The sequence below is a fragment of the Anomalospiza imberbis genome, chromosome 16, assembly GCF_031753505.1.
Source record: "Anomalospiza imberbis isolate Cuckoo-Finch-1a 21T00152 chromosome 16, ASM3175350v1, whole genome shotgun sequence".
Lineage (NCBI taxonomy): Eukaryota > Metazoa > Chordata > Aves > Passeriformes > Viduidae > Anomalospiza > Anomalospiza imberbis.
The window spans coordinates 9,358,990-9,386,074 of NC_089696.1; the positions used below are offsets into that span (position 1 = coordinate 9,358,990).

The window sequence follows — 27,085 nt, forward strand, 5'->3', positions numbered from 1 at the left end:
AATTATGATTCCCATAAGGACAAAGGGCTTTTTGGTTTTTTTTTGGTGAAGCTTTAACACAAGTGCAGTGCAGGGCTCATGTTTAGAAGTGCAGCTGGAGGAGCTACTCATACCACAGATACTGGCACAATATAGATTTTTAAAAATCCAATTATAGTGGAATCACAATTGTGAACAATAAGCAATTCAAGAAAGGAAATTGGCTGCAAAGTCCAACAGGAATTTAACATAGCAGTGGGTCTATTTCAAAACAAATATGTTCAGGAAATTAAGTATTATAGTCATTGTTAAAGGCAAATCTACAATAAGAAGGCATTCAGAGGATGAGCAGTGTTGATTTGCATAAGTACATGCAGGAGAAGGAATACATGACAGACATAATTCACCAAGTGACTACTTCAAGTTTATTTTGAAATACACACTAATGTACCACATTTACCATGTATGCTCTTCTTTTTAGGCATTTAAGAAAAGCTGAAAATAGTAGCATTGTGGCCAGAGAGAGAGCACCAACAGCAGTCATTGCAATGCCAGCCCATGCTTCCTTGCTCAGGAGAGTGCTCCCTGCAAAGCAAGGGGAAAGGCAGTTTGTTTGTGGAGACAGATCCTCACTAAGCCCAGACAACACCCCCCAGCACCACACTGGCTCAGTACCTCGGGCTGCAGACCACTCCTCTGGCATGAGGAGAACAGGGCCCCCCAAGCTCACCACAGCAGAGTTCACAGCTGCCATCCCACTTTCTACAACAGAAACAGCACGGTTGAGCCCTACAGTGCAGTGGGTTATCTTGGATCAGTGCCACCTAAAATCCACTCAGACATTACCTCGCTTGCTTCTAGATGGCCTTGGACATCTTGGTATGCACAAAGGGGAGTCTGGGTGAAAACGGTGGCAGATCAGAACACTGCAGTGGAAGTACACCTGGGACAGAATGAGAGTAATGAGACTTCCATTCATTTTGAAACAGCAACTGCTCCTACTACTGATCCAAGTCCAATGTCACCTACCAGGCCAGGAAGGGCTTTGTCACCAGAAACAAAAGCAAAAGTCTTCACTTCCAGCCTTTGGCGATAGTTAGCATAGCTGACACCACGTCCCACAGGGTGAAACACGGTCCTGTAGCTGTCTAGGTCATACTCACAGCTGCCAATAAATAAAAACCAAGTTAGAACATCAGGGTAGAGAAGGTTTGGGTTGTTGGTCTTGACTCTTTTAAGCAGCAGATCAAGTTCGAGGCTGAGGTGCTACCTTCTTACTACAAAATTGCAGCCTCCCAGGGCAGTATATAGAAGGCACTCATACTTAAGGCTCTCTTACTATAGAGGGAGCAGGGGAGAAGTTAGGGACTCCTCACAGTCACTGCAAAAGGCACTTTCATTTGTTGGCAGGGCACTCACCCATCTACAACAATATTCCACTGGGGCAGCGATCTTGGCTCTTGGGAGGCTGTTGCCCAGCAGTCATCCAGTACCAGGTGGAGGTTGGGGTCATTGCGGTTCAGGACCTGAACTTCCAGGAAGATGGGCTGGCGCAGGTACCTCACTATGGGATACTGATCCTCACGGTAGGGCTGCCTGTATGAGTCCTCTGCAAGAGCCAAAGTCACTTATGTTAAATAACTCAAGGTGCAAAGAGGGTCTCAAGCTCTTCAACAGCAGCTGGGTGAACAACTACTGTCTGTCCAAGAGCCACAGATTTGGGGTACCTGCTTCAAGCTCAAGCAGCATGGATGAGCAGGAAGGAAGCACACCAGGACAAAAGAAGCCCATATACCAGAACAGCTCACTCATCCACCCTCCCCTCCACAAGCTCCAGATACTTCCCAGCCAAGTGAGCAAGCCTTACCTGGGTAGCTTAGAAGAACTAAGGAGAGGGAACCTTGATTCACCAAAGAAGGTGGAGGAGAAAGGTTGTCTACTTTTACAGTGAGGGAGGCATCACCATTGCTGAAGGAGCATATGACTGTTAACCTGTAACAGGGAAGGAGCAGGTAAGTCACATATTGTTGTGTGGGTAATGTAGTACTGGATGGCCTAAAGAAGTTTCCAGACACACCTGAGTTCACTGTCCCTTGAGATCCTGCCCAGGGGAAGGTCTGTCCATAATGCCCTCACCTCATTCTCATAATGAATCTGCTCCCCATCAAACTGCAGGTAGATAACAGCATTAGTGAGGGCATTGCCAGTACCTGAATCCCACCCCACCAACCCTGGCCACACACTCACCCAGTGCCTGGTCCCACACCCATTCAGTGGCACATGAAACCGAACCCTGTCATTCAAAGGTGACTTGTAGGCTGGCCGGCACACAGGATCCCTGAGCCTGAGTGTATCCAAGTCCAGCAGTGGTGTGGTACTCTCAGCTAGGATTTCAAAATCCATGTAGCCATCGTGGGTGCATACAGCAGCTGTAACAGAGGTTCACATAAGTTGTCACGTGAGCCAATGACAGCTCTGTCTGCCAGGAGCTGTTGTGTTGGATTAGTTCATCTCACCAAAGTGTAACAATGAGCCATGCTGAGGGAGCATAGCTGAGGAGCTGCAGGAGTCACTCACCTATTGGTGTGTGCTTCTCACAGGGGCACTCAGGGTGCGTCACCATTGCCACAGTCTCCCCATGGAAGTGAAAAGCCAGTTTCAAAGAGGACATGTAGTACTGAAGTCCTGAGCAGCTCTCCCCACGCAGCTGAAGAACAAGAGTTATTCTCTCAGAGTGTGACAAGAGCTCTTTTTAACACATGCACCTGTTAGAGCTGATTAGCAAGTAAGCCAAGCCTGAAAAGCACAGTGGCCACAGGAGAAGCTCATTTGCATTGCTCCAGGCATGCCAAATACCTACCCCCTCCAAGAGGAATATTTTCACCTACATCTGTTTTTGCCAAAAGACTCCAGGAAACAAGTTACCTTGCATGATGCCTATCTATTGCAAAGTCAGTTTGCATTCATCTCAATCACACCTGCCCTCAGCCAGCCAGTAAAGGCTTCACCAGTAAAGGCTGTGACTGACTTGACAGATGCTTAGTCAAGGTCAAAGCTCCTGTGCCTCTGGGTCTTAAAACACCAAGGAGGTGTGATCACACCAACACCTGTGACTCAAGGATCAAACTCACCCTGGACTTCAGGACTCCCCTGCTAATATACAGCCTGACCCCTCTCTGTGTGTCCAGAGTGATTCCATTTTCCTGAAGCTGATCCATGGGGATGGTCTTATTCTCTACATCCACATCCATAAGGATCCCTGGAAAGGCTGGGATGGCAACAGTCATGTGTGTTGCATTACAGATTGCTGGACCTGCAACAACATCTTGGATAAATATCAGCTTCCCTGAAGCAAAAGCAGGACAGGTTCTGGCTTTTTCCTTGCATTACCTGGAGCACAAAGCATTCTTGACTCCACAGTCAGTCTACGCTCAGGAGGGCCATACATGAGCTTGAGTGCCACAGTGTAGAGCACCTTATCATCGTGCTGACAAAGAAGATGGAGCTCTATTAGACAGTGCTCAGCTCTGATCATCACAAGACCGATCCCAGAGGCCACGTACTGCATCAGGTTCAGGTTTGCAACAGCAGTTTCTGCCCACTTCACCCTTTCTAAAAACAGTTGCTGATCATGAGACTGCCAGTCAGATGTACCCAGGGCTGGCTGTAGCTAGAATTCTGCTTCTGAAGATTCCCACTCACTGTGCTGCTGTCTGAGGTGCACACTGTGCCTTCCCATGTCCTTGTGCCAGGCAGTTCAGTGACATCTGTGCAAAGCCAAACAGCTTTACACACACCAGCTCAGCCCAGCAGTGCATCACCCTGACATCAGCTCTGGCCCTGGCCTGAAAATGCTTCCCCCAGGTCTACAGGAGGGAGACAATGCTGCCCAAACAGGGGCTGGGTAACTCCTCAGTGCTGATTCTCCATTCACATACCTTGTAGGACACAACTCCAGTGGCAGCAAAGGCCACCTGAAAGATCAGATTGTGGCCATCAACTAGGAAGTTATAGCCTTGCTGTGTTGCTTGTCCAAGGCTTAGCTGATGTATTCTGGTTCCATCATCAACTGACAGATTCCAGGACATTGGAGTGGCTGGAACCTGCAAAGCAGGAAATCCCTGTTTAGGGAAGGAAGGCACAGAAGCACCAAAGCATTAGATTTTCACTCTGCAGGGCTGCCACCTCCCAGGCTTTACATTCAAGCTCCCTAGGCTGACAGGGCAGAACTAGGCTTCCCAACAAGATGCAAGTCCATCAGAGAGGTCCCTGCCCAAACTAGGGGATATCAGGCTCAGCTTTTGCCAAAAGCCCAGGCACTCCCCCACAGCTTCCTTCACCAGGTGGAAGGAACATACCTTATGCTCATCACTGAGACTTGAAATGAGTCCTGGGAAGATAACCTGAAACACATCATGAAAATTAGACTGGAGGAACTTGCAGGGTAGCAGCCACACAGCAAAATCTCTACTACAGCTTCCCAAAGTAGACAGCCAGCATCAGCTTCCCCTGCAATAGGACTGGAGCCAGACTGGGTGCATCATTAATGACCATTTGCAAACCAGCTCTCCAAAGAGCCAGCAGCCAAGCCAAAAATGAACATGCAGCCAAGAGACCTCCTTGCAGTTCATTGGAGCTTTCCCTAGATCCCAGACACAAAACTCCAGGAGACAGCCACCCTGCCTTGCAAGTCTCAGAGCAGGCTCTACAGCACTCCCACTCCTCTACTTACTGCCATGAAGTCTTTGGTGCAGTTTGTTGCACCAGCAAACACAGGAGTAGTGACTTCATCTACAGGAATGCTGTCACAGTGAGTGCTGTAGGTGATATTTGCCTCCTCTCCCATTGTGTCATTCACCATCAGCCTCAACCAGAGCTGGTGCTGACCATGCTACAGACAAGAGACATTAGTTAGAAAGAGGCAGCAGTACTCACTACAGCATGAAAGCACCTGAAAGCCATTGGGACTGAACTCTAACTTCAGAGTTGGTTTAGGTGTTTGCACCAGTGCAAGGACAAGATGACTTATTGTTTTAAAAGCCCAAAGGAAAAGGATGAGCTCTTTAGGAAAGCAGTGGGGCACAGGGTTAGGTTGAAGAGCAGGAAATACTAAGATAACTGCAGAAGTCAAGAAGACAACTCCAAGGAGTAGCAGGTTTTAGTGCCAGAGAATCAGCTGGCCAAAAAAACCTAAGCTAATCAACAGCAGAAAATCTTGTGGTATTTTAAATATTTCAAAGCAACAGATACCAGTAAAGCATCTGGGTTTGGCCTCCCACTTACTACTCTACCTCAACTGCTATGGTCAGCATATGGTGTTAATTGTCTTCAATACATATTTAAACAGATTGGTGCTCTGAAACTCTTGAGCCTGGTCCACCTCTCTACAGGAAAACCTGTCACATAGTTTGAGTCTTCTACAGCAGAGCATGACATTTATAGCAGGCTGAAGGATTTAATGCATAGTTGAAAGAATAAATTTCAGTAGCTTTGGGTTTGGTTTTCTTTTTCAATTTTTGGCATGAAGTGTTCCCCTAAGAGAGTTTTAGATTATCAGAAGTATAAGTAGCCCCAGTCTTAAAGTTAGAAATAGAAACACTATTAAACACAGTCCTGTCCAGGGAAAAAATTAAACATCTCCTATCTCCATCACAGCAGCTCCCCAGGATGAAGACCCCTTTACCTGCAGGCTGGTGCAGTTGACAAACAGGACACTGAGTATCAGCCTCTCGTAATCCACAGTGTGGTCACAGGATACAATCTCACCACCACTCACATCTAGGAGGGATGTGGAAGATTAGCCCTGCAGCAGGCAGGTTGCAGCAGAAGGGCCAGGGCAGCAGCAATACATACCAACAATCCACACGTGCCAGGAGTAGTTGCTAAGCTCTCTGGAAAACTCAACTTCCATCCCATGCCTATGGCAGGTCACATTCTCTGCAGAGGGAAGGCCACCATGAGCTCCAGCAAACCCTGGCACACACCCTGCAAGCCCCCCAGCCTGGCACCCTTCAGAGCCCCTTCCATGCCAAGGCAGAGGGAAATGACTCCATGCAAACCCAGAGCCCACAGCCAGCCCAGAGAGAACACACTACCCAAGAAATCCTGAACCCCTAGGCCATCAGCACAAGGGGCTAAGTACAGCAAAAATCCAAACAGGAGCAGCAACCTGCAAGGAAAAGAGAATCACATGAGAGAGCAGCAGGGAAAGAACCCACCTCCCCCTGTATCCCAAACCACACTCACCACATCCTTGAGGTGCTCCAGCACTGCTGCTCAAACTCCATCTCTTCAGGGCACCACAAGCTTGGTCTTCAGCTTCCCAGGGAGGGTTTTATAAGCCCTGGGTCTGGCTCACACAGGTGCCACCTCTCTGCTGCCCAGGGAACAGAGCACTTGCACCTGCTGCTCCTGTAGTGGGGCAGCTCACAGGAGACCTTAAGGTAATACTAAGTCTTTCACAGGGGTTGTTCTATTTTGAAGGCATCCTTTTCTTGCTCTGATAATGTATTTCCTTTATTCCCATGTTAGATATTTCAAGGGAAAATGCATGTCGGTTTTGGCAGTTATTTTTTTAAATGGAGTTTTCTCTACCAGCATGACAGCATTTGAGACACCAATGAGCTCAGTGTGGCTTTCCTTGGAGCTGTTTGAAACACTGGTGAAGATATAATGGGGGAAAAGATGCCCAAAACCAAGGAAAATATTTTAACAAAGCAAAGAGCCTGAATGGCAGGTCAGGACTTCTACTTTTGAGCACTCACAGCAAGAACTGCAGAAGTCCCTATGATGGAACAGCTAATGTCACTGCTCCCAGCCCTGCTGTGTGCAGGCTGTGCCCTTGGACCCACAGCAGAACAGCAGTCACGTCAGGTGGGTGTCAGGCAGCACTGCTGGGGGTCACACTGAGCCTGGCATGGGTGACCCTCAGCCTGGTGTGGGTCAGGCTCAGCCTGGCTCTGGGAACTGGCTGCTCAAGAGGACATCCAGCAGCAGCATCTCCTGGGGCACACAAGTTTGGCCTCCCTAAGAAGTGAAGAAATAAGCTCTTATTTTTTGTTTTAAATGTTGTCATCTTCTCTGAACTGTGTAGCCACGATTACCCAGTGTGACTAATTTCATTCTTCTCTAAGCCCATTAGTTCCAAAGATCTCATTAGGCAAGCAGAGACTTACTTGCCTCTCCTTGCATGGCCTTTACCATACCACATTTGGTGCTTATAAAAGTTGCAATGAGGAAATGTGCTGGAAAATACCTCATGCAAAACAGATGGCACAACATCACTGTGCAGATTTATGCTCCACATTATCTGCAACAACCTAACTGGTGATGCTGCAGCCTTTCAATCTAAATAGTTTGTTTAACTGGCAATATTTTATTTGAGACAATTCTCAAATTAATAGAATAATACCCATATACACAGTGAAATCCAATAAAAAATCAAAGCTGCTGGTTAAATAATTCATTAGTTTACAACACCATGTACCATCACAACAGAGTTTCTCATGAGCCTGGTAAGACATTTCAATTGGAAGTGGAATGGTTCTGAAGTTCTTTTCAAACACAAAAAGAAAAGCTTCATTCTAACTATCCAGGGAGCTTAAAAAGTTCACAATTTTGAACTTTAGTCTCAAAAGAATAATCTCCATTCAGGCTGAGAAATTTGCCTCATTTGATGTTGAATCATTTATTCCATTTCAAGTTGAGGTCTTTGGATGGGACAACAATGAACAAGTACCAGGAGTTTAGAAACAGATGAAGATTTTGTTTGGTCTTTTCTTTTTTCTTCTTTTTTTGTGATGCCCACTTTTATGACAGAAATAATAATAAAGCTTGCAAAGTCTGAAGCTTCTCCCCAGCTGACATGGGTTTGCTTTACCTCTAATTAAAACTTGGAGCAATAGTTTCCCACTTGGCATCATACCAGGTAAGTTTAAAATCAGGTTTTTCAGATGTTAATGGTAAAAATCACTCCAAGATCAACATTTTGTGTGCTGCATTAATGAAGAGAAAAGCAAATCAAAGTATTTCTGTAGTAAAAACCGAGGATCTTGAAAATTAAAAAGACCCTTCTGCCACCAAATCACTTTTCATGAGTGTATTATGTTTCCTCTCTCCTACCAGGCACTGGTGCTATATGCAGTATGCGCATAATGATCATTTTACCCCTGAAAAAAGGCCAAGTAAAAGAAATAAAATTCAATGGCATTAATAAACAGCTAATCTTATGTATGTGTGTATATATATATATATATATATATATACACACACACACACACATGTATTACCTATCTTTGTTCTGCAACAGCTAGTTTTTCTTGTAGCTGTAAATTTAGCTCCGTGCTGAGCCTGGTTGAATAGAAAACAGAAAAAATGGCTGCATTTTTATTAGAAAAGTATTAATGCAGTGCAGGGAACCTGAGTGTAAAACTGTCTTCTAAAGTGGGGACGGACGCTGGCCTGGGTGAGGCACAGCCCATCCTGACTGCCCTGAGAGGGTAGGACAGCACCAGGGTCAGCTGTGCCTGGGGTGACACGAGGGACATCCAGGGCTTTGCTTTGCTCTGACCTGGAGCTCTTTGTTCAAAGGTTCAAACCTGTCACGGGATCTGACTGGCTCTCCTTGTCCTCGTGGAAGACAAAGGTTGGTACAAGTTCATTCCTGAAGAGCCCTTCAGTGCCTGTCTGAGAAAATAATGAAGAGAGAAAGCCCATTTTGAGAGGTCTCTGGTGTGTCACAGGGGCAGAATTATGGGATGTAAATGAGGTGGCAGAATTCCATTTGGGGATTGCACCAACGCTGAGCAAGGAGTTGGTTCGTGATTCTCTAATGGGGGCACAACAATCAACAAAACCCCACTGCTAATTGCTGAGGGTAGAGTCTCTGCGATCCAGGTTAATTCAGTGAGTCACAGAAAACAGCTTGGCAAAAAGTAATGTTTATGTGGCAGCTCTTGTGAATGTGGCCAGAAGAACCCTGAGCTCACAGCACTCCAGGAAGCTGCAGTAGCCTCTTACCAACTTTTCAGCTGCTGTTTGAAAACTGGCTTTTTATATGGCTTGCTCTTTGTAATTCTTTTGAACTTTAGGTTAGAATTAGTCTAATTCTGTAAGTTTCTAGTTGTAGAGGTAGCCCTTAGTGCCACTGAACTCAGGGGAAATTATTTCTAAATCAAGAAATCACTATTTGTGGTGGGGGATGGACCCATCTGGTCCTAGGCAAGGACCACAGTGCCCAGCTGGGGCAGTGGGTGCAGGCTCATCATGTTTCCTTTTCTGGAATTCCTGGTATCCTGAGGGAATCCTACACATTTTTTCTGTGTCTAAACAGAGATTACAATACCTGTCAGAAGAGTTTTATATTTGCCAATTTCCTGAAGACCTCCTGATGAAATGCAATTTACACAGCTGTGGTTTTGCCAGCTATGACTTGCAGACCTGTTGGGGGTTTTATCCAAACATCACCCAGGTCATCATTTCCAGTCTGTGTACACAAAATGATCCCATGGAAGTGCCTGGTTTGGCAGGGAAGTGACTTGTTTTCAAAAACAGCATCCCAGTAAAATATGGGTTACAAAGGCTTCACCAGTAAAGGTAACTGCTCGTGCGTTTCCTCCCATCAAACTCAGGGATACTTTATTACTTGGGGTCAAACCTGCTCACGCTCACATTCATGGCCTTTTGAAGGTTTTTTTGAAGTCCTTTTGCAATTCTCACGGAACAGTCAGGCAAAGACATGGAGAAGATGACTGGATTCCCTCTCTAAGCAGTCAATTATGCAACAAACTGTACATGGCAGAGCCACCTTCCAGGAAACGAAAGCATTCCCCACACCACAGCCTCGTTACCTACGCAGATCTCCAGACAAAGAGCCTGCAAGGATGAACTTTGCCTCCCCATTCCCCTCCTCACAGGGATGTCTCAGCTTGTAATCATTAATGAACTCTCCTGTGATGGAAGAGTGACTCTGCAGCCCGGATATCGCTCCGAGCTGCTTTGGGAAACCAGGAGCTGCTGAAAATGTCGAGCAGGTATCACAAAGCAGCGGCCGATGGCAATGTGGACCTGTTGAAAGAGGCCACCAGGAAAGACCTCAACACTTCTGATGAAGATGGGATGACTCCCACCCTTCTGGCAGCCTACCACGGGTACCTGGAAGCTCTGGAAGTCATTTGCCGGAGAGGGTAAGTCAGCCGGCCTCCACTGCTCCCAGCCTGGGCCTCAAAACTACAATTACTGCGCCGTGTTTCTAAAGCCCCCGTGACCTCCGGCCCAAAAGGCTGAAAATCACAGTAATTTCTTTAATGCATTGCTAATGACTGTTTCTTTAGTGGCAGTGGTCTAGGTGCAGAGCCTGCAGGCAGGTCTCTTTGATATTTTCTCAGCCAGGGGTTGAAGAGTCCTTCAGGTGGTCTGTCAGTGAAAGCACATCAGCATCCACAGGACCACATCGTGTCCTTCAGAGAGCAGCTCGGAGAAGCAGGGCCCTGGCACCTTTCCTTTCCTCACTGGAGAAGGTTGCCAACAACCTTTGAGGGTATCTTGAGACAGGTTTCATAGAGAAATCCCTAATTTGAAACAGTTTTAGCAAAAAATATCTCTCATTTGCTTCCAAAGTACAGTTTGTAGGCACTTGTGAAGACTTAATGCTGTCCAGAGGCGAGTCACGACAGATAGCCTTGAGGCAGTAACATCTAAAATGGTTATTTCTGTGATTTTTTGACAATTACCATCAGGCTAAAATGGAGAATACTGATTCAGAAGCCATTATAGGACCCTTGTAAACCATTAAAAAAATAGGAAAAAAAAAGGAAAAAATGAAAGGAAGGTTTTCTACAGGTTTATTTTCTAGTAATAAAATGTCTGTATCATTTAAATGTCTTACATGGTTAGAATGTCTTATTGAAGTGGTAATTACCTCTCTACCATAAGTACTCCATTGCTCAGAGCCTACCTTTTAAGCTGTGATTCTGTAATAACACCTAATTAAAGAAAATCTGCTCTTGTGTAGAGATAGTTAATAAAATGTTCTTTGGCAGAACAGTGAACAGATTGCAGGGAACAGTTGAATAACTATTTGGATGTATCTGAGTTTTCTTTTATTAAAAACGGAGTTGAATTTTTTTTTTCATAGATTTGTTTTATAGCTCATTGGGCTCAGGTGTGGCTGTGGTATCACAATGAAAAAGACCTTTGGACTGCATGGTTGTTGCTGTGTCCTCAGGAGAAGCAAAAATAGATTGACAGCTTTTCAACCTGTGCAATTAAGGCAGTTCCCAGGAAATACCTGTCAATAATGTTTGTCCCTGAACACCTGCAAGCCAGAACAACTAGATAAGAAACAAATAGGGTTTTTTTTGTAAATTTTGAGTGAAAAATATATCTCCTACCAAATAAGCTGACGGAAATCACAGCAGATGACACAAAGATCAAAATTTCTGTATATTTGTTATTTCATGTATTTCTAAGTCTTTTTCTTGCTAGAGGACAGCTTTGGGACAGTATCACCTCAAAATCCTCAAGCATATGTGTTTAACTCTATTTTAATCTAAGATTTCTTGACACAATCAGGAAGATGTGTCTATCAGAGGTACGGCTGCATTCTCATTGTGTTTTTGGGAGAAGCTGAGTTTTAGAAATTGTTTGAGCTGTTGTCCAGTCAGTTAATGTTTTCTTGTGAGAAAGCATTTTAATTATATTCAACAAATTCACCCTTTCCTTGAAGAGGTTTCCTGAAAGAGGCTCTAAGGTACAGGGCAATTTTCTTTAGAGTGGTTGCAGATTTTAGGACTCTTAAGCTTTGGCCCTTAGAAAGCTAGCAATAAACCCCTTTCATCCTGAAATAATTTGTCTTCCCAGGTGTCAGGAGACATTTTCTCTGCTTGCCTTGCAGATACATGAATAAAGGCAAGACCAAATAGCAGGATCTGCTTGCTCTCTTTTGTGTGAGCCTTTTCCTTGGGAAAGCAGGGAAAGGAGGAGTATGAGAACCCAGAGCAGATGTCAAACCTTGTCCAAAGTCCCGCTGAGCTGGGAGCACCACTTGAGTCTGTGAATTGTTTGAGACTCAAAGGCTGGCAGGTTCCACGGGGAGAAGAGACCACAAACAGCTCTGAAGGGCCTGGGGGGGACGGATGACCCGGCGCTCCCCAGGCTCAGGGTGCCCAGCCAGCTCACTAATGTGGGAATTCAGGAACCCAGCACGCCCAGCCACAGCCAGGCAGCTCCCCAGGGCACAGCCACAAAAGCAGAAAGATGTACACATGGCTTCCACATGTCTGAGTGGAGAAATTTGATCCTCAGCTGCCACCTCCTTGTGGCAAAGCCTGAGCTCCCGCGGCTGGCACGGTGGGCTCTGCCGGACCCCTGGCCTCATCCCTGCCTGGGGCAGCTCAGGCTGAAGGATGTGCTCAGATGTGGCCCTCAACAAACAAACCTGGTAGTGCTTTCCTTCAGAGCCCCAAAGCCAGACATCAGTGCCTGGAGGACATTTTGTGGCAGGATGTACCATGTCTTTCACAGTACAGCTGCCATGGCACCAACCTCCAAGTCATTGAAATGCTTCAACTCCCAAGAGTAGAAATTCTCCTTGTAAATTTGGTCCCTGTTTCTGAAGTCAATAAAGATTTTGGGCTTCTGTGGCTGCCTTGTTGGTTGGTCACAAGAGGTCACAAGCTCTGCTCTGAACATTGCCAAGGCTGACCTTGCCAAATGTGTATCTAAATATTCAAGCTGATTCTTGTCTGCAGGCAGCAGTTCAGTGTGAAGTCAGTGCAAGAGTTAAAAATCAAGCAATACTTTTCACTGGCTTTAAATTCAATTGAAAAATGTGGCATTTTATTTTCAAATTAACTTCTGCTTTTCAAACCATCATGAGTAAAAGCAGCTTACAGAGAACAAAAGAGTTGAAAAACAATGGCATCTCTCTGGGCTTAAACTAATAGCAATGGAGACAAATAGGTAATCAGGGCTTTACTCCAGATCATTTACCTATTACCTACCTAAAAATTACTGCAGGAGCTCATTGAGTGTGTATCACTGTGGCCACTGAGGAAACCTTCTAATATTGCCCTCTATTTGACATGCAAAAGGAAAGAATCACCAAGAGCACTTTAAAATATTCCATGCAAATGTTCTTGTAACAGTTTTGTCAGTAATTCCAATGAGAGTAAGTCAAAGCCTGAGCCCACTTTTAGTTGCCAGACCCTGGGACAACAAAGGAAATGCCCTGGCTCCCTTATGGGGCGATGCAGTCACAGTCAGCCCTGTGAACTCGTGTAACTCACAGGGCAGGAATTAGAGCTCATGCCACACACACAGCCACACTCAGGGCTTGTGTCAGTGGGTGCAGCCCAGTTCTAGTGGCTGGAGCCAAGCTGAGCCTTTGTCCCTGGGCTGTTCTCCTCAGAGCAGAGCAGAGTGACACGTCTGGTGTCTGTTCAGTGCCACTGCAGAGCTCAGTGTGGGTAGCCCAGCTCACTGTGTGCTGTTTTTCCTGGCAGGGGTGACCCGGATAAGTGTGACATCTGGGGGAACACGCCCCTGCACCACGCTGCCTGCAACGGCCACATCCACTGCGTCTCTTTTCTGATCAGCTTTGGTGCCAACATCTTTGCTCTGGACAACGACCTGCGCACTCCCCTGGAGGCAGCTGCCAGCAGGGACCGCAAGGAGTGTGTCCAGATCCTGGACAAAGCTGCCACTGAGCAGAACTTGCTGAATCCAAAGAAGGTCTCCAAACAAAAGGCACAGGCCCAGAGGAACGTTGAGAGACAAATCAAGGAATGTGAGAAGCGCCAGGAGAAACACCAACATGAAATGAACCGGAATTATATTAAAGAAAAGGTTGGCACAGTGAATTCTTACAAAGGAACACACTCCAGGGTAAAGTTGCCCGGTCTATTTGCTTCAAATACCACAAGTACTTTAACTAAAAACCTGAAAGATACCTTGAAACTCAAGACAAAAAAGACAGCCGACAGCACAAGAAGGCAGGAAACTCAAAGAAATGACCAAGATGATATGGGTAGGAAAAGTGTGATGCATTTGTTTGATGAGAAAGAGGAGGATGAATTACTGAATGACCTTGGAGAGAAAAACCTTGCTGGTAATGACAGTCAGCTCTCCATTTTTCAGCGGCCAGGTCTTGGCAAGATTGTGTTTGGAAGGAATTTGGCTGCAGAGGTAAATCCTGAAACTGTGTCTTCTGAGAAAGAAAGTATAAGAGTTACAATAGCCAGTGAGCTCTTTCAGTATGAAAATTCTGAGAATGGCAGGGAAGATGATGCTGAAAACAGTGCTGTTGTCCCTTGGAATGAGGAAGAAGTCGTTTGGGATGATGAGGAAACAGAGAATACGCCCCTTGAGGTATTTCTGGCATCACAGATGCTGGATGAGTTTCTTCCAGTCTTCATGAGGGAAAAAATTGATTTAGATGCCCTGATGCTGTGTTCTGATGAAGATCTACAGAGCATTCAGATGGAGCTTGGGCCAAGAAAGAAAGTCCTGAATGCTGTGAATAAAAGAAAACAGGCACTCAAGAACCCTGGAAAAACTGTAGATACTTGCTTATAAATTATCATACCTGTTGTTGTAACCTACACACTGATTCATTACCTTTCCCTCTCTCCAAAGAGTGTTCAACTCTTTTCAGAAGTCTGTTAAAGCAAAAGGCAGAGAGATTACCAATTGCTTTAGGAAGTACAGCAGGAATAACAATTTTTTTCTCTGGATGGGTAGTTATGGTGAACAGGATATTAAGTATATTCTGCCAAAAAAGCAAGAATGTGAAGGTAAAAACCAAAAAAGCTTTTTCTCCCTGAACTGTTTATGTGGATTGGATTTCTTTTGGTCCAGATTATTTCAAATATCAGTGAAGTCCAGACCCTCTGCACTCCTTAATAAAGCCCTTCCTTTCTTCTACAAAACCACAATGCAAAGAGCATTCTCAGAGCTTGAGAGCTCTGGGTTTTCTCCATTTGCTTCTGTAAGATCAGTAAAACTACTCTTCCTTGTACTGATGGAATATTAGGAAAGGAATCTGGATCTTGATTTTAGCTGGGGTTTATTGACTCTGATCACCTCTGAATTAATGTAAATAAGACTAATTTACAGCAAGTTTCATATATTTGTCAGTAAAGTTTTTGCTTCTGTATTGACAATAATTTAAAAATACATGAAGTAGCTTCCCAAGAGATGTTCAGTGTGAGTTGCATATTCCTTTCTTGTCTCATTAGACTGGATCCAGTTGCCAGCCCCCAACATGTCCTAAATGTCATCAAGGCTGCAATACTTTTAACTACAAGAAGCTGAGGTTTAATTTTCAAAATTTTGGGTTTATTTTGGTATATCCCCAGCTTGGTTCCTATAGGCTGCATTTTTCATGCAAAGTCCCAGAAATGAGGATTCATATCACACACCATTTTCTGTGGGCTGTTGTCAGCCTTAGCCTGAGAGCTGTGTATCACACACACAGCTCATGAAAATAAAAAAAGAAAATGAGCTGTGCTGCTGTGGAAGCTCCTGCTTGTCACACTCTATCTGGAGGCACTCACAGCAGGGCTCCCCTGTTCCCTTGGGAAGCCAGCACTATCAGATATAAATTAATCACTCCTGCTGAGTTTTGTGAATCTAATGAAGTGCTTTTAGGAGCCATGCTCTGGCTAAGATCACAGATTTTAGATGCACATTCATTAGCAGAACATTTATCTCTAAAGATCTTTTTATATCTTTCATTAGCCAGCTATGATTTTTTTCCATAGGGGTATGCTGCATTTGTGGATGCTAATCCTGGTAAATGATCTGTTTTTTCAGGTTTCTTCTTTCCATATCATTTTGTGACTGTGATTTGTATATTATAATATCTTTTCTTGGATGGACTTTTTACTGCATTCTTCCCTGCTTGGATTCCTGTACACAGCAGGTTGATATGTTCTTATCATATCAACCTTGTTGATATGTTCTTATCATATCAACCTTGCTCTTATATTAAGCAATCACATCAAAGTCCTGTTCTGTGCAACCTTCCATGGTTGCCTTTTCCACTCGTGTGCTTTGCTGTTTTCAGATTTTATCTTTGTTTCCTTTAGAGTTTGGAAGCATTGGAATCCTAGCTGTGACTCCTTTCAGTTCAGTTGGAGAGACTTTACATGTGCAATCCTAGAGCAGAAGCCAAACCCAAATCATAAAACCAGGCAATCCCACACGAGCACAGCCCTGCCAAGTACAAGGTTCTCCTTCCGTAAGGATTTAATACTCTGCACTGAACAGACATTAAGAAAATGTGCAGCATGGGACAACTGAAAAACTGAGTATCACAGAGGAACAGAGAACTCCCTATTTCTTCCATTTATATTCAGTGATCACATTTACTGAGAGAGCAGTCACTGCAACAACTTGAATACTTTCTTGATGACAAGAATGTCATCAAATAAATCAACCACAAACCAGAAAAGAAATGGACAACACAATGAGTGTCAAAGAAAAACAGCAGTATCTATTTAATTTTAATATAAATGCAAGTTACACAATTTCATGATCTGTTAGTTTGTAAGAGAAGGAAACATAGAAATTGATGCTATTATTTCCCCTCAGAAAATCTAAAGGTGGCATCCAAGCAATTTCCATTGTAACTGAACCAAATCCTCTTCATGACATCAGAGGTACAACACTGAAGCCAGGTTCCCAAAATCTCCCACTGCCCATGACGCTGAGAACAATGTGGGTTTTCAGAACCAGGTCTTTGGACTGGCTCCATTTATTTTTTTAAAGTGCATAGTCTGTAGGGGAGTACATGTGAAAATAAACTGGACTTGTCTTCTTCCCAAACACTACATCTCACTTCACATTTCAAATCTGGTATAACACTGGCCCAGAACTGAGATAATACTGTCATAATTATTTATTGCAAGTTTCCATGGAATTCTTGAATAATGGAGCATCATTTGCTTTCATGTTTACCTCAGGTTAGTGTAGTTCTGCATGAATGAACCAACAAACTAAGTCAACACATAAACTTCTGAACACCTCAGAAATGACAGAGAAGAAACAAGACATGTAAAAACAGAAGAGTAATTTTGCTACAATTAAAACACAGAATCTCACAGAGAAATTTCTGTTGTTTTTTCTGCTGGAATAAACAGGATCAGTGGAGTTCAGTTTGGATCCACATGAAACATCCGTCAGGCCCACCAGTGGTCTGGTACCTTTCTATGCTACCTCTACCACTTAGCACATTTTCCAACTAGCTTACACCAGGCTTACAACTGGGAGTATTATTTACATCACACCTGCACTGTACTCATTAACCTCTTCTACACTTACCTATGCACCGTCCAGGGCTTTAATGCCAGCTGCTCCTGACCCTCCTTCCTGTTGCTCTGCTCTGTTCTACTGTCATGTTATAAAATGCCCTGTCATCCAACTCTTCCATAGCATGAAGAAACACTTAATAGCCCGCATAAAATAACATGCAAATAGCAATTAAATTTCACAAGGCACAACTTGTGAGCCTGAGACAGGAATTTGTTTCCAGGGCAATAGCTGTTTTTCAGCAGATGCTCACTCTTTTGCAAGGCAGTTGAATAATAGCACAAAACTAGAACTTTTCCTTATGTCACTGGGTTCCTCTGCCAGGAAAGGATCATGAAAACTCCTGCCCCAGCTAATATCTGTGATAATAGAACAATTAGCAATTGAAGCATGGTACAAACAAACTGAAAATATTTGCCTGTATACTTGAAATCAGTTTGTGTGGTTCCAGCCTTCAAGAAGCTTAGAAAAACAACTTAGAGGCACCATAGATTAACAGCAAAATCTCCCTACGGAATTGAAATAACAGTTAAATCAAACCACATATTAGTTCTCACATACTGTGTGACTCCTTGCAATTTGAAAATGGCAATATCCCAGCAGGCATGTACTCAGGGAGGTACTGAGCAGAAACCCAGCTGTAGGGAGGTATTGTTATTACATAAACCTCCACTCACAACTGTGCCCTTAGTGAAAAACCACCGAGTCTGAGGGCAAAGGAAGGTAGACTGCAAAGGGTAAAAAAATTGGTGACTTCCAGTGAGCTGGAAGGGAAGGTGTGTCCAGGAGTTAGAGGTGGGCTATGTGCCTAGGAGGCTGAATACAAAGTCACTGTCACTGGAGCACTGAAACCCACAGTTGCATTTAAAGTACCATCACAGGTGAATATGATGCCAGAGTCCATTCTACAAACTGATCTATTTTACACCAGAATGGATTATCCCTCTAAAAACCATGAAATCTACACACAGGCTTCTGCTACATAAATAATTAGAGAGGAAAGATTCCAGAATGATACCAAAAATATGGGAAGATACCCTTGTTAGTATCACTGCAAACATCTAATACTTGCTGTTACAAAAGAGAGACATTTATTAACAATACTGCAAGTATCTAATACTTGAAATTAGAAGACTTTAGAAATTAGTATATTGCTGAAATTTCACTTTTCCTTCTTGAATGTTCTGGAAGGGCCACATTTAGATAGGATTGGTGCCTTTCTTGTTAACACAGGATTCAAGGAAACTAAGTGCAAACGATTTTCTTGGCCTCATTGGCGTTGTAGACTTCTCTTTAGTTACCAGCTGACCATGCATCATAAACAAATTTTGCTGCTACTGTGTCTTCAACTGCCATCCCTGAAAAAGAATTGAAGTTCCCTTCAAAGAGTTATTCCGCTGTACAAATAATTTTGCTTCAGAAGGGAACAGGAAAGACTCAAGAGATTATCTGACTGGACAGGCACAGGAATTATTTCCCATCCCAAACACCTACAGTGTTACATTCAAAGTTTATAGCCATCATGCAGTGTTGGGTGTGCTGTAAGAAGTTAATGTAACAGTAGGAATCTAATTTTCAGCGTTCAACTGGGCCCTCTTGGAGATGTCATGTAGCTCAGAGCATGACAATTCATCCCCAGTGCCACCCTTTCCCAAACCCCAGCCCCACAGGACACTGTCACATTGTCTCAGGTCAGACAGACCCCACGGGTGGAACAGCGGGGCAGTCGGGCTGCAGCTCTATTAATAAATGCTGCAGTCATGTCTTGAACAACTGTGAAATGGAAAATGGACTTCTATTGTTTGCCTGCTTTCCTATCACTTTTCATTACATCAATCCTGCTAGATAAATAAGAAGGGAAATAAAAAGGGAAAATGCAAATCACAGTCTACTTTCTTGTGGACAGTGCATTGCCACAGCGGTTCTGAAGATGATCAGCAGCTTTCCCACGCATGGGGGACCTAATGAAGAACAAGGCATTGTTTTCTGTCAGACTTGGACACAGGGGGGGCTGTTCTTACCCAACGATTTAAACACTGTTGTTTTCTCAGGCAGGGCTGGTTTTGTACCCTTCAATACCTCCCCAAGCTCAGCAAAAATCTCCGCCTGTGAAAAAAATACATATTTGTACAAAAACATAATACCCATACATACATTAAGAGGAAAAATCCCTTTTTCTTCTGAGTGACTTCAAAAGAAAGAACTCCTCCAGTGCTGCATCCCAAAACTGATTACTTTCCATGGTGAAGCAGACCAACATTCAGACAAATTATATAGAAACTGGACAGAAATCAGAGGAGCAGAATGGTTTTCAAAGAAAAACAGCTGGCAGACTTTCCTCGGCCAGTAAGTTTTTTTACAGAGGATAGCTTGTTACTTGTCCAACAAAACACATGGGATTCCACACACATTACCATATCTGGAGCTCTTATGTTAAACCTCAAAAGTGTAAATCATATTTATTCTGCAGACACATGAAAAGAGAAAAAGAAAACTCTGTTGAACTTCAAAGAGTCCCTGCTGGCAAATCTGTGCAGATCATTGTCTGCTTGGCTTGTGTGGTCCATTCTTTGGGCTGGTCCATTCAGTGTCAATCACACTGAAGTCTCATGGGAAGAAAGTTACAGGTTTTAATAAATAGATTTGAAGAATATTTATGATAACCAAACACTGCAGGAAATGTAGGTCTTTCAACAGCAACACATTGTTATCATCAAAAGCCAATGCTGAAAACATGCTACTGTAATATGGTATCATATAATGGTAGATACAGACGTTGCATGGTTTGGTCACAGACAGAGCAGTCACAGTTTGAAATCAATTTATCCTTCAACCCCTGCCTGGAAAGTGTTAACAGTTACACTTGATGCCCTAAAGGTTTCAGTGCAGGACATCATCAATACCAGCTAATTTCAAATGCAAGCCAATTGCCACAAAAATAAAGCTCATCGTTTCAGAAAGTCTTACCCCTGATAAAATAACATCTCCTGACTCTGTAAGAGCAGCGTCTCTGGAATCCACAAACAGAACAGAATTCTTCATCAGCTCATCATCCAGTTCTCTCCAGTCTGGTCTGCTTGCTCCAACAGCTAAAGCAACAAAACTGATGAACTTAGGAGCAATATTTAAAACAAATTCCAACCACATTTTGTTCAAAAGACACGTGTGAAGTAACACTATTATGAAAATGTAATGTACAAAAAATCCAGTGTTAGCCTTGGAGAAATACTGATTGATAGGGCAACAAAAAAACATTCAAGATTTGATACATCAGTAAAATATCCTTGTCAGAAGAGTCTGAGTAGCTGAGGCAAAAGAAAATCCTCTCCCTTTGTCTGTTATCTCTTATACTGTTGTTTTCATCAGATCATTACCAAATGAATTTTACACACCTTTATTAGATTATCACTTACTCAGAGAAACTGAAAACAAATCAAGGAGCTTATTTTTTTATACACAGCACCAAGATCATTATCAACTTCTTTTGGGCTTAAAAAACAAGCAAACAAGAAACCCAACAAAAACTAAAAGGACTACCCAATTATAGTGTATTCAGATTTTTTTTACATGTCCAACTGTTAAGGAACACTAAATTTGCATTTGCTACATTTGCATTTGTTGCTCAAACGCCTCTTCAAACAGTACAAATGCCTCAATGAAGGGTAAATAAAGGCAAGGAAAGGAGAGGAGTCTTTGTGCCTGTGTTGCCTCAGTGACTGTGGAACTTAATTGATTTTGTTGTATTTTGACTTCCGTGCCATGACACAGCACAGACAACAACTTTCAATGACAAAGGACTAAATCGAGTTTGAAAAATTGGTAGGATGCTGCTGGAATGTGGGACCTTTCTTTAAATTGTTCCCTTTGTGTACTTGCTTTTGTCTTATTACCAGGCTATCTGGAAAGTGCACAAGGTCATCTGAACAAGACCCACAATTAATTAAAAAAAAACAAACAGAGGCATGTCCAGAGACTCCAAACAATAGTGCGGCAACATCATTACAAGGCAGGCAACAAAAAAACCACCCCTCCAAACCACACTATAATTAGAGGTTAAATTATTATGTTCTTAACTCAGTTATTGCACCTTCATAACTCAAGTAAAAAAGTAAATTGGTGTGATCAGCCCCAAAAGAAGCAAATAGAGGAGATTATAAAATTGGTGGAAGAAAAGATGACACCACCAGCGCCATGTAACAATGAGCAGTAACTACTTAGAAATAAGAACATTTGTATGGGTTACTTAAATGGAGAGCAAAGTGAGAATAATGACAACACGAGGGCAAAGATGATGCACCACTATGACAAAAGAGCAAATCTCATGCTCTAGCAAAAATCCCCTGCTGGATTATGCAGGCATTCTGACTCCAGGAGCACAGGGCTGGGAAAAGTGGTCCTCACTAAAGAGGAAAAGTCAAAATGTAAAGGACATTCATTCCATGAAGCACAGAGAACTGCTTCTCAACAGATGGTGATGCTAAACAAAGTGCTAATGAACACCTGCTGTACACCACGGGAACAGAACATACCATTGATGTGGGCACCTGGCTTCACCCAGTCTCCAAACAAGATGGGAGCGGTTGCCATTGTGACTGTCACGATCACATCAGCCCCTGTCACTGCCTCCTGGGCAGAGGAGCAGACCCGCACGGGCCCGCTGACACAACTGGCAAACTGCACCGCCCTCTCCTTGGTGCGATTCCAGATCCTCACCTGCAGGGAGAAAAACAAAACAGGTTAACTTGGAGAATTTCTCCTTGCTGAAACAGAACACTTAATTTAAGTTTTCAGTTGATAGTTAAACGTTTCCTAAAGGTTGGGGTTTTTTTTCTCCTTTAATGTTCTTATCATACAAGTAAGTTTTGTGAGTGTTCAGCTACATTTGCATGCCTGTTTTGTGATGCCAGAATAACATCTCCTTGTAGAGGAGATTATTCTTATAAAATGCAAATATTTCTCAAAATTACATTTAAGGGAAAGTCACAAAAAACTTATCCAAGTATGGCATATACAGTAGGATCTTCTCAGACAAAAAGCTATCTGAAACAACTTTGATTCCAACCTTTTTTCTTTTTAAATACCAACATTTGAGGAAGAAATTCTTGCTGCTCTGACTGTTCTTGGGTTCTGTAGAAACAGAACCAAAATATGATTAATCTTAACATTTATGGTGGATTGACCGTGGCTGGACACCAGGTTTCTGCAAAACTGTTTCATCACTACCCTCCCCAGCAGCACAGGGAGAGGGAAGAGAAAATAAGATGGAAATATTAGTGGGTCAAGATAAAGGCAGTTTAATGGAACAGAAACAAATGTTGGAGAGACAGCCTTGATGTTGTGTGATCACTGCTCAGAAGTAGCCAAAACATGGGTGTTATCAGACCTCTGGAGCTGCTAGTGCACAGAACTGTGAGGGCTGCTCCGGGGAACAGGAACTCCATCCCAGCCTGACCTGATACAACTTCACCGGCTGTACTTTTTTTACAATGAATCCAGCAACATACTAGAGAAAAATGTATCTTCTTAAGACGTGTCTGTTACCTCTTTAAATGTGAACAGTTCTGTGAAGATATCATAATGGCTGTATGCTTGAACACCAGCTCCCAAAATGCACAGCACTTCTGCAAACGCGGGCATTAACAACTGAACAGTATCAGAAATAAAAAATAAAAGAGAATATGTAAGGACAATATATTAACAGGCATTACAAATATATATCAAATACTACAAAATAAAGCAGTATTGTTAGTCCTTTTAAACAACAAAAAAGTATATAAACAAGTATTCAACAATCACTATATATATTGGGCCTTTTTTTTTTTAATGCAAAAGCAAGCATCAGTAGCACCAAAGCACATCTTGGCTTAACTCCAATGTTGAATTGTCTGACTTGAAATTCAGATTTAAGATGCAGCAGCATGAACAGTAAGTTCTGGGGCCTCAGCACACTCCAGTATTAACAGAGCCATGTGGCTGATTAAGTGTAAAACCACAGTGCTGGTGTTCTGCACTGGCTGAAAGCAGGGCTCAGAATCCCAAAAACCATCAGTACTGAGAGTGGCAGCTGCACGGGTAAACTGGTCCTGGCAGCCCCACACTAATCCACTGCTTTGAGTTCACTGAAGCCATAAATCAAGACACAGGCATATCTTGGCATTGCAAGAGCCATGATACACAGACATTGTAAAAGTAGGGATGGTTCTGAGGAACAAATAATAAAATTCAGTTCTTCAGTTGCTTTTGGCTTTCTGGTTTAGTTCTAGTCTGTGATTCACCAGTACTTGGCAAAGGGGAAGACAGAGCTGCTGGAGTCCAGCCCTAACTATCTTTGTGTCTTGTTTACACATTTGCTGTGGCCACTCACTCCTGCCTAAAAAACTTTAGAATTGTCTAGGCTCCCAAGCTTTATTCTGGTGCTAACAAATGGAGAAAAATCTCATTGATCTCATTTTTCAGTAGTAAGAATTTGTTTTAATGTGCCTTTTAAAGACTGTGAAGCACTGATTTCAAAGGTCTTTTGCATAAGAGCATGGGTCTTTGGAAAGCAAATGCCATAAAGAAGACAAGATGACAAAAATGAGCTAAACTCAAACACTCCTGAAGATTTCCAAAAGAACAGATGACAATGAAGGATCTGATCTTGAAGTACCTTCAGCAGCCAAGCTCCTTTGAAGCCAGCATGGACTGCGTAAAAAACACAGAACTGACCAAATACAGAATGGCCAAAATGAATGAGGTCCTGTAAGCTCCTGTCCAAGGAGTTCACTGTAAATCATTCTGTCCTTTGGTTCAGGAGAAGCTCCTGGGGACAGGTCCTTCACTCAGTTTTATGCCAGTACAGCTCCATTACCATGAATAGAGTCACCCTGGCATGAAGACTGCCCCTCACAAAACGGTGACATCAGCCTTCATTCTGATGCAAAGCTGAGGAGTGACAAACACTGTTTTTCAGCTCTGGCCCTCTTCTTACTGCCTCAGCCTTTGAGGTGAAGGCTAAAACCCTGCTGTGCAATGCATGGCCACTTACTTTCTTCCTGATGTTAGCAGCCCAACCAAAAATAGCTTTTAAAAAAGAAATCCAACACAACACTTTCCAACTGAAATTGCAGTGATATAAAGCAATGCACAGCCAAATACACCTCACCTGTCTTTAGACACTGAAGTTTATGGCCATGGTCAGGGACAGTCATCTGGACACCTTCCGGTGACAACAGAGACACTGACAGACAGACAGCACCTCTGGACAAGTTATCCATCTATACTGGGCATCATCTATCTTAAGAGAAATGGAAATGTGCTTTTCCCCTCTCTTTAGAGGTCCAGTGCAACCCATGTGTCCTATCCCAATAGCAGAAGGCATCTGTCTAAATAAAAGTCAATGTATCACCACAGCTACATCACCCAAAGCCATAAAGGGGCATGTTAACACAAACACAAAAGAAAGAAAATACAGCAAAAGACAGCTTATTAAATTCCTAGAAGAGGGTGCAATAGGAGCCACGAAAATATAGTTCAGGTTCCTTCTCCAATCACACACAAAGTGTAAAAGCCAGACATGACTGACTCAAAACAGTGAGTTTAAGTTTTCCCTGAAAGTGCACGTTATTATTATAATTTAAAGCTGTAGTGAATGAAAAGCCATCTGCATCATTTGTTCCAGTTGTTTTATAACTCCAAGCCCCACTTAGAGAACAGAAGACACACCTTGGTAGCAATGGCAGAAACTGCAGCTGTTCGTTTTGCTGTAATGACACTGCCATCCAGGACCTTTAAAAAATTCAAACAGACTGAACTGAACACTGAAAAATTATTGAATTTTTGAATACCAAACATTCTCACAATTATTGAATACCAAACATTCTCACAATTCAAACAATTTGTGAATGACGTGATATTACAGATACAAAAGTTATACACATGTAGAAGACAGCAATTATTAGCAGAGCAACCACAAACCATACAAAGTCACGTCTAAACTGGGCAGATCCTCTGTTTATTCTAGTTCTTCCATATCATTCCATCAGCACAAAAGGAGTGGAAATGGTCAGAGAAGAGCCACCTCTAACTCACCCAGCTCCTGAAGCACGGCACTTCCCTGGCTCTCCAGCACAGGGAATACATGGATACTCCAATACTGTGTGCTCCAGGAAGAGCACTGCAAGCTAGCAGTGGTTCCCCAGTCTGCACTGTCCTGGTCGGTACAGAGAGGTGACAGGGAACCATGGAATTCCTCAATGTGCATCACACATGGGATACTCCTGCCTCAATGTTCATTAGCTACTACATACATATTAATTATGGGGGCAAAACCCAAGAGGTTTGGTAGAAGAACACAAGATAGTTTTCTTGACTAGTTTTGTCCCTTCAATAGATCATTATTACTAAAATGCAATGCAAATCATCACCATTCTTAAAAAAAAATCTTAAATTCTTTAAATAAAGATAAAGTAATCAGACTCTAAATACTATTCCCAGCAATGCAAATTGTAACTTCCTTTCAACTTGAGACTTAAGACGGTTCAAGATCCATTCTTTACCCAGCAATGTGGGGGGTATTTTTTCTTTCGTATGCAAGATAAACTTCTCCTAATAATTTCTTTCTTCCAGTTACACTCTGAGCTATCAGATTCAAATCACAAGCAGCAGTAAATAGCACAGTGACTACAGTTTAACAGAAACGACAGATAGGCAGGACAAATCCTGTTGGTAAACTCAGGCCAATTTACACCAGCTCCAGCTTCCAAGAAGCAGAAGTGAGAACTGACAGCACGAGCAGAGAAGAGTGCAGGACACACGAGACTTACAGCTTTCAAAGTACCATTGCTGGGGTCAAAAAGGAGGACAGTCGCCTGGTGAGAAGGCACAGAGGAGTCCTTCAGGTGCTCATAAAAAGTCACCAACTTGGTTGTCAGCGCATCGTCTGCAGCGCTGTACGCGGGCATGACTCCGAGGTACCTCGGGGGAGAATTTCCTGCGTTACTCACGCACCGTTATCACGGGAGCTCACAGCCAGCGGGCTGCGACCGTCACGCCGCTACCGGCCGGTTAATCAGTAACTCGGCACCGAGGGCCATTTCTGATGCTCCAAATCCGCCCACCCGGACCCTTCCCCGCCGCGAGTCCTTCCCCCGCTGCCGCTATCCCCGCTCGCCGTCCCGCCCGGCAGCCCCGCCGTGCCCTCACCCGCCGTGGCGGGGCACGGGCAGCACGGTGCGCACGGGCTGCACCACCCCGCCCGCCGCGCCCGCGGAGAAGTTGGCCAGGGCGGCCTCCAGCGCCGGCAGCAGGAGGCTGGCGCGGTGCAGGTGCTTCTCCACCTCCTCGGCGCCGATGAACACGGGAGGAGTCGAGCCCATGGCGAGAGCCGGGCGGGACCGGGCGGGACGGGATGGGACGGGATGGGACGGGATGACAGGACGCCGAGAGCGCGACACGGCGCACCGCCCGCACCGCCGCTAAGAACTCGCCGGGGCGGCCCCGCCGCCGCCGGCCCCGCCGCGGAACCGCCCCGCGGAACCGCCCCGCGGAACCGCCCCGCCGGTGCCGGCTCCGCCTCCGCGCCCCTCACGGGCGCGGCGCACAGCGCGATGTCCGCGCTGAAATCCTGCTCGAGGGCGGCTCCGGCGCCGCGGACATTGCCGTACCCGCCGGCACCGCCGCTGTGCCGCCTCACCCGGGCAGCGCTCGGGGGAAGGCGGCTGCGAACTCCACAGAATGGCCCTGACATAGGTTGGGCACAGCCACCCTGGCACCTCGCGTCCTGAGGGACAGCCCGCGGGACCCCGAGCCCCGAGGC

The 27,085-nt window shown here is 44.1% G+C and overlaps 3 protein-coding genes across 4 annotated transcripts; 1 reads left to right on the top strand and 2 right to left on the bottom strand.

Moving 5' to 3' along the window:
• Positions 1–381: 381 nt before the first annotated feature.
• On the bottom strand, positions 382–6,368 carry ZP2 (zona pellucida glycoprotein 2). Of its 2 annotated transcripts, none has more exons than XM_068206921.1 (18): positions 6,226–6,368; positions 6,075–6,148; positions 5,833–5,916; positions 5,663–5,757; positions 4,712–4,870; positions 4,338–4,382; positions 3,918–4,082; positions 3,370–3,466; positions 3,111–3,292; positions 2,557–2,686; positions 2,227–2,408; positions 2,057–2,148; positions 1,847–1,971; positions 1,399–1,588; positions 1,009–1,144; positions 826–922; positions 655–741; positions 382–564 (listed from the first exon to the last, which is right to left on the bottom strand). In XM_068206921.1, exons 1-18 carry the CDS (start codon positions 6,264–6,266, stop codon positions 422–424), a joined length of 2,124 nt encoding a protein of 707 aa, XP_068063022.1. In that variant the 5' UTR covers positions 6,267–6,368; the 3' UTR covers positions 382–421. The 2 variants fall into 2 exon arrangements, with proteins under 2 accessions (XP_068063022.1, XP_068063021.1); XM_068206920.1 differs by having other exon boundaries at positions 3,918–4,100.
• A 3,353-nt stretch (positions 6,369–9,721) lies between these two features.
• On the top strand, positions 9,722–15,171 carry ANKS4B (ankyrin repeat and sterile alpha motif domain containing 4B). Its single transcript, XM_068206923.1, has 2 exons — positions 9,722–10,163; positions 13,482–15,171. The coding sequence occupies exons 1-2, from the start codon at positions 10,000–10,002 to the stop codon at positions 14,551–14,553; spliced, it is 1,236 nt and encodes a 411-aa protein (XP_068063024.1). The 5' UTR covers positions 9,722–9,999; the 3' UTR covers positions 14,554–15,171.
• Positions 15,172–18,357: 3,186 nt separating this feature from the next.
• On the bottom strand, positions 18,358–26,786 carry CRYM (crystallin mu). The gene is made up of 8 exons (XM_068206925.1): positions 26,473–26,786; positions 26,094–26,244; positions 24,994–25,056; positions 22,831–22,932; positions 21,819–22,002; positions 20,257–20,378; positions 19,311–19,395; positions 18,358–18,647 (listed from the first exon to the last, which is right to left on the bottom strand). Exons 1-8 carry the CDS (start codon positions 26,643–26,645, stop codon positions 18,583–18,585), a joined length of 945 nt encoding a protein of 314 aa, XP_068063026.1. The 5' UTR covers positions 26,646–26,786; the 3' UTR covers positions 18,358–18,582.
• Positions 26,787–27,085: the final 299 nt, after the last annotated feature.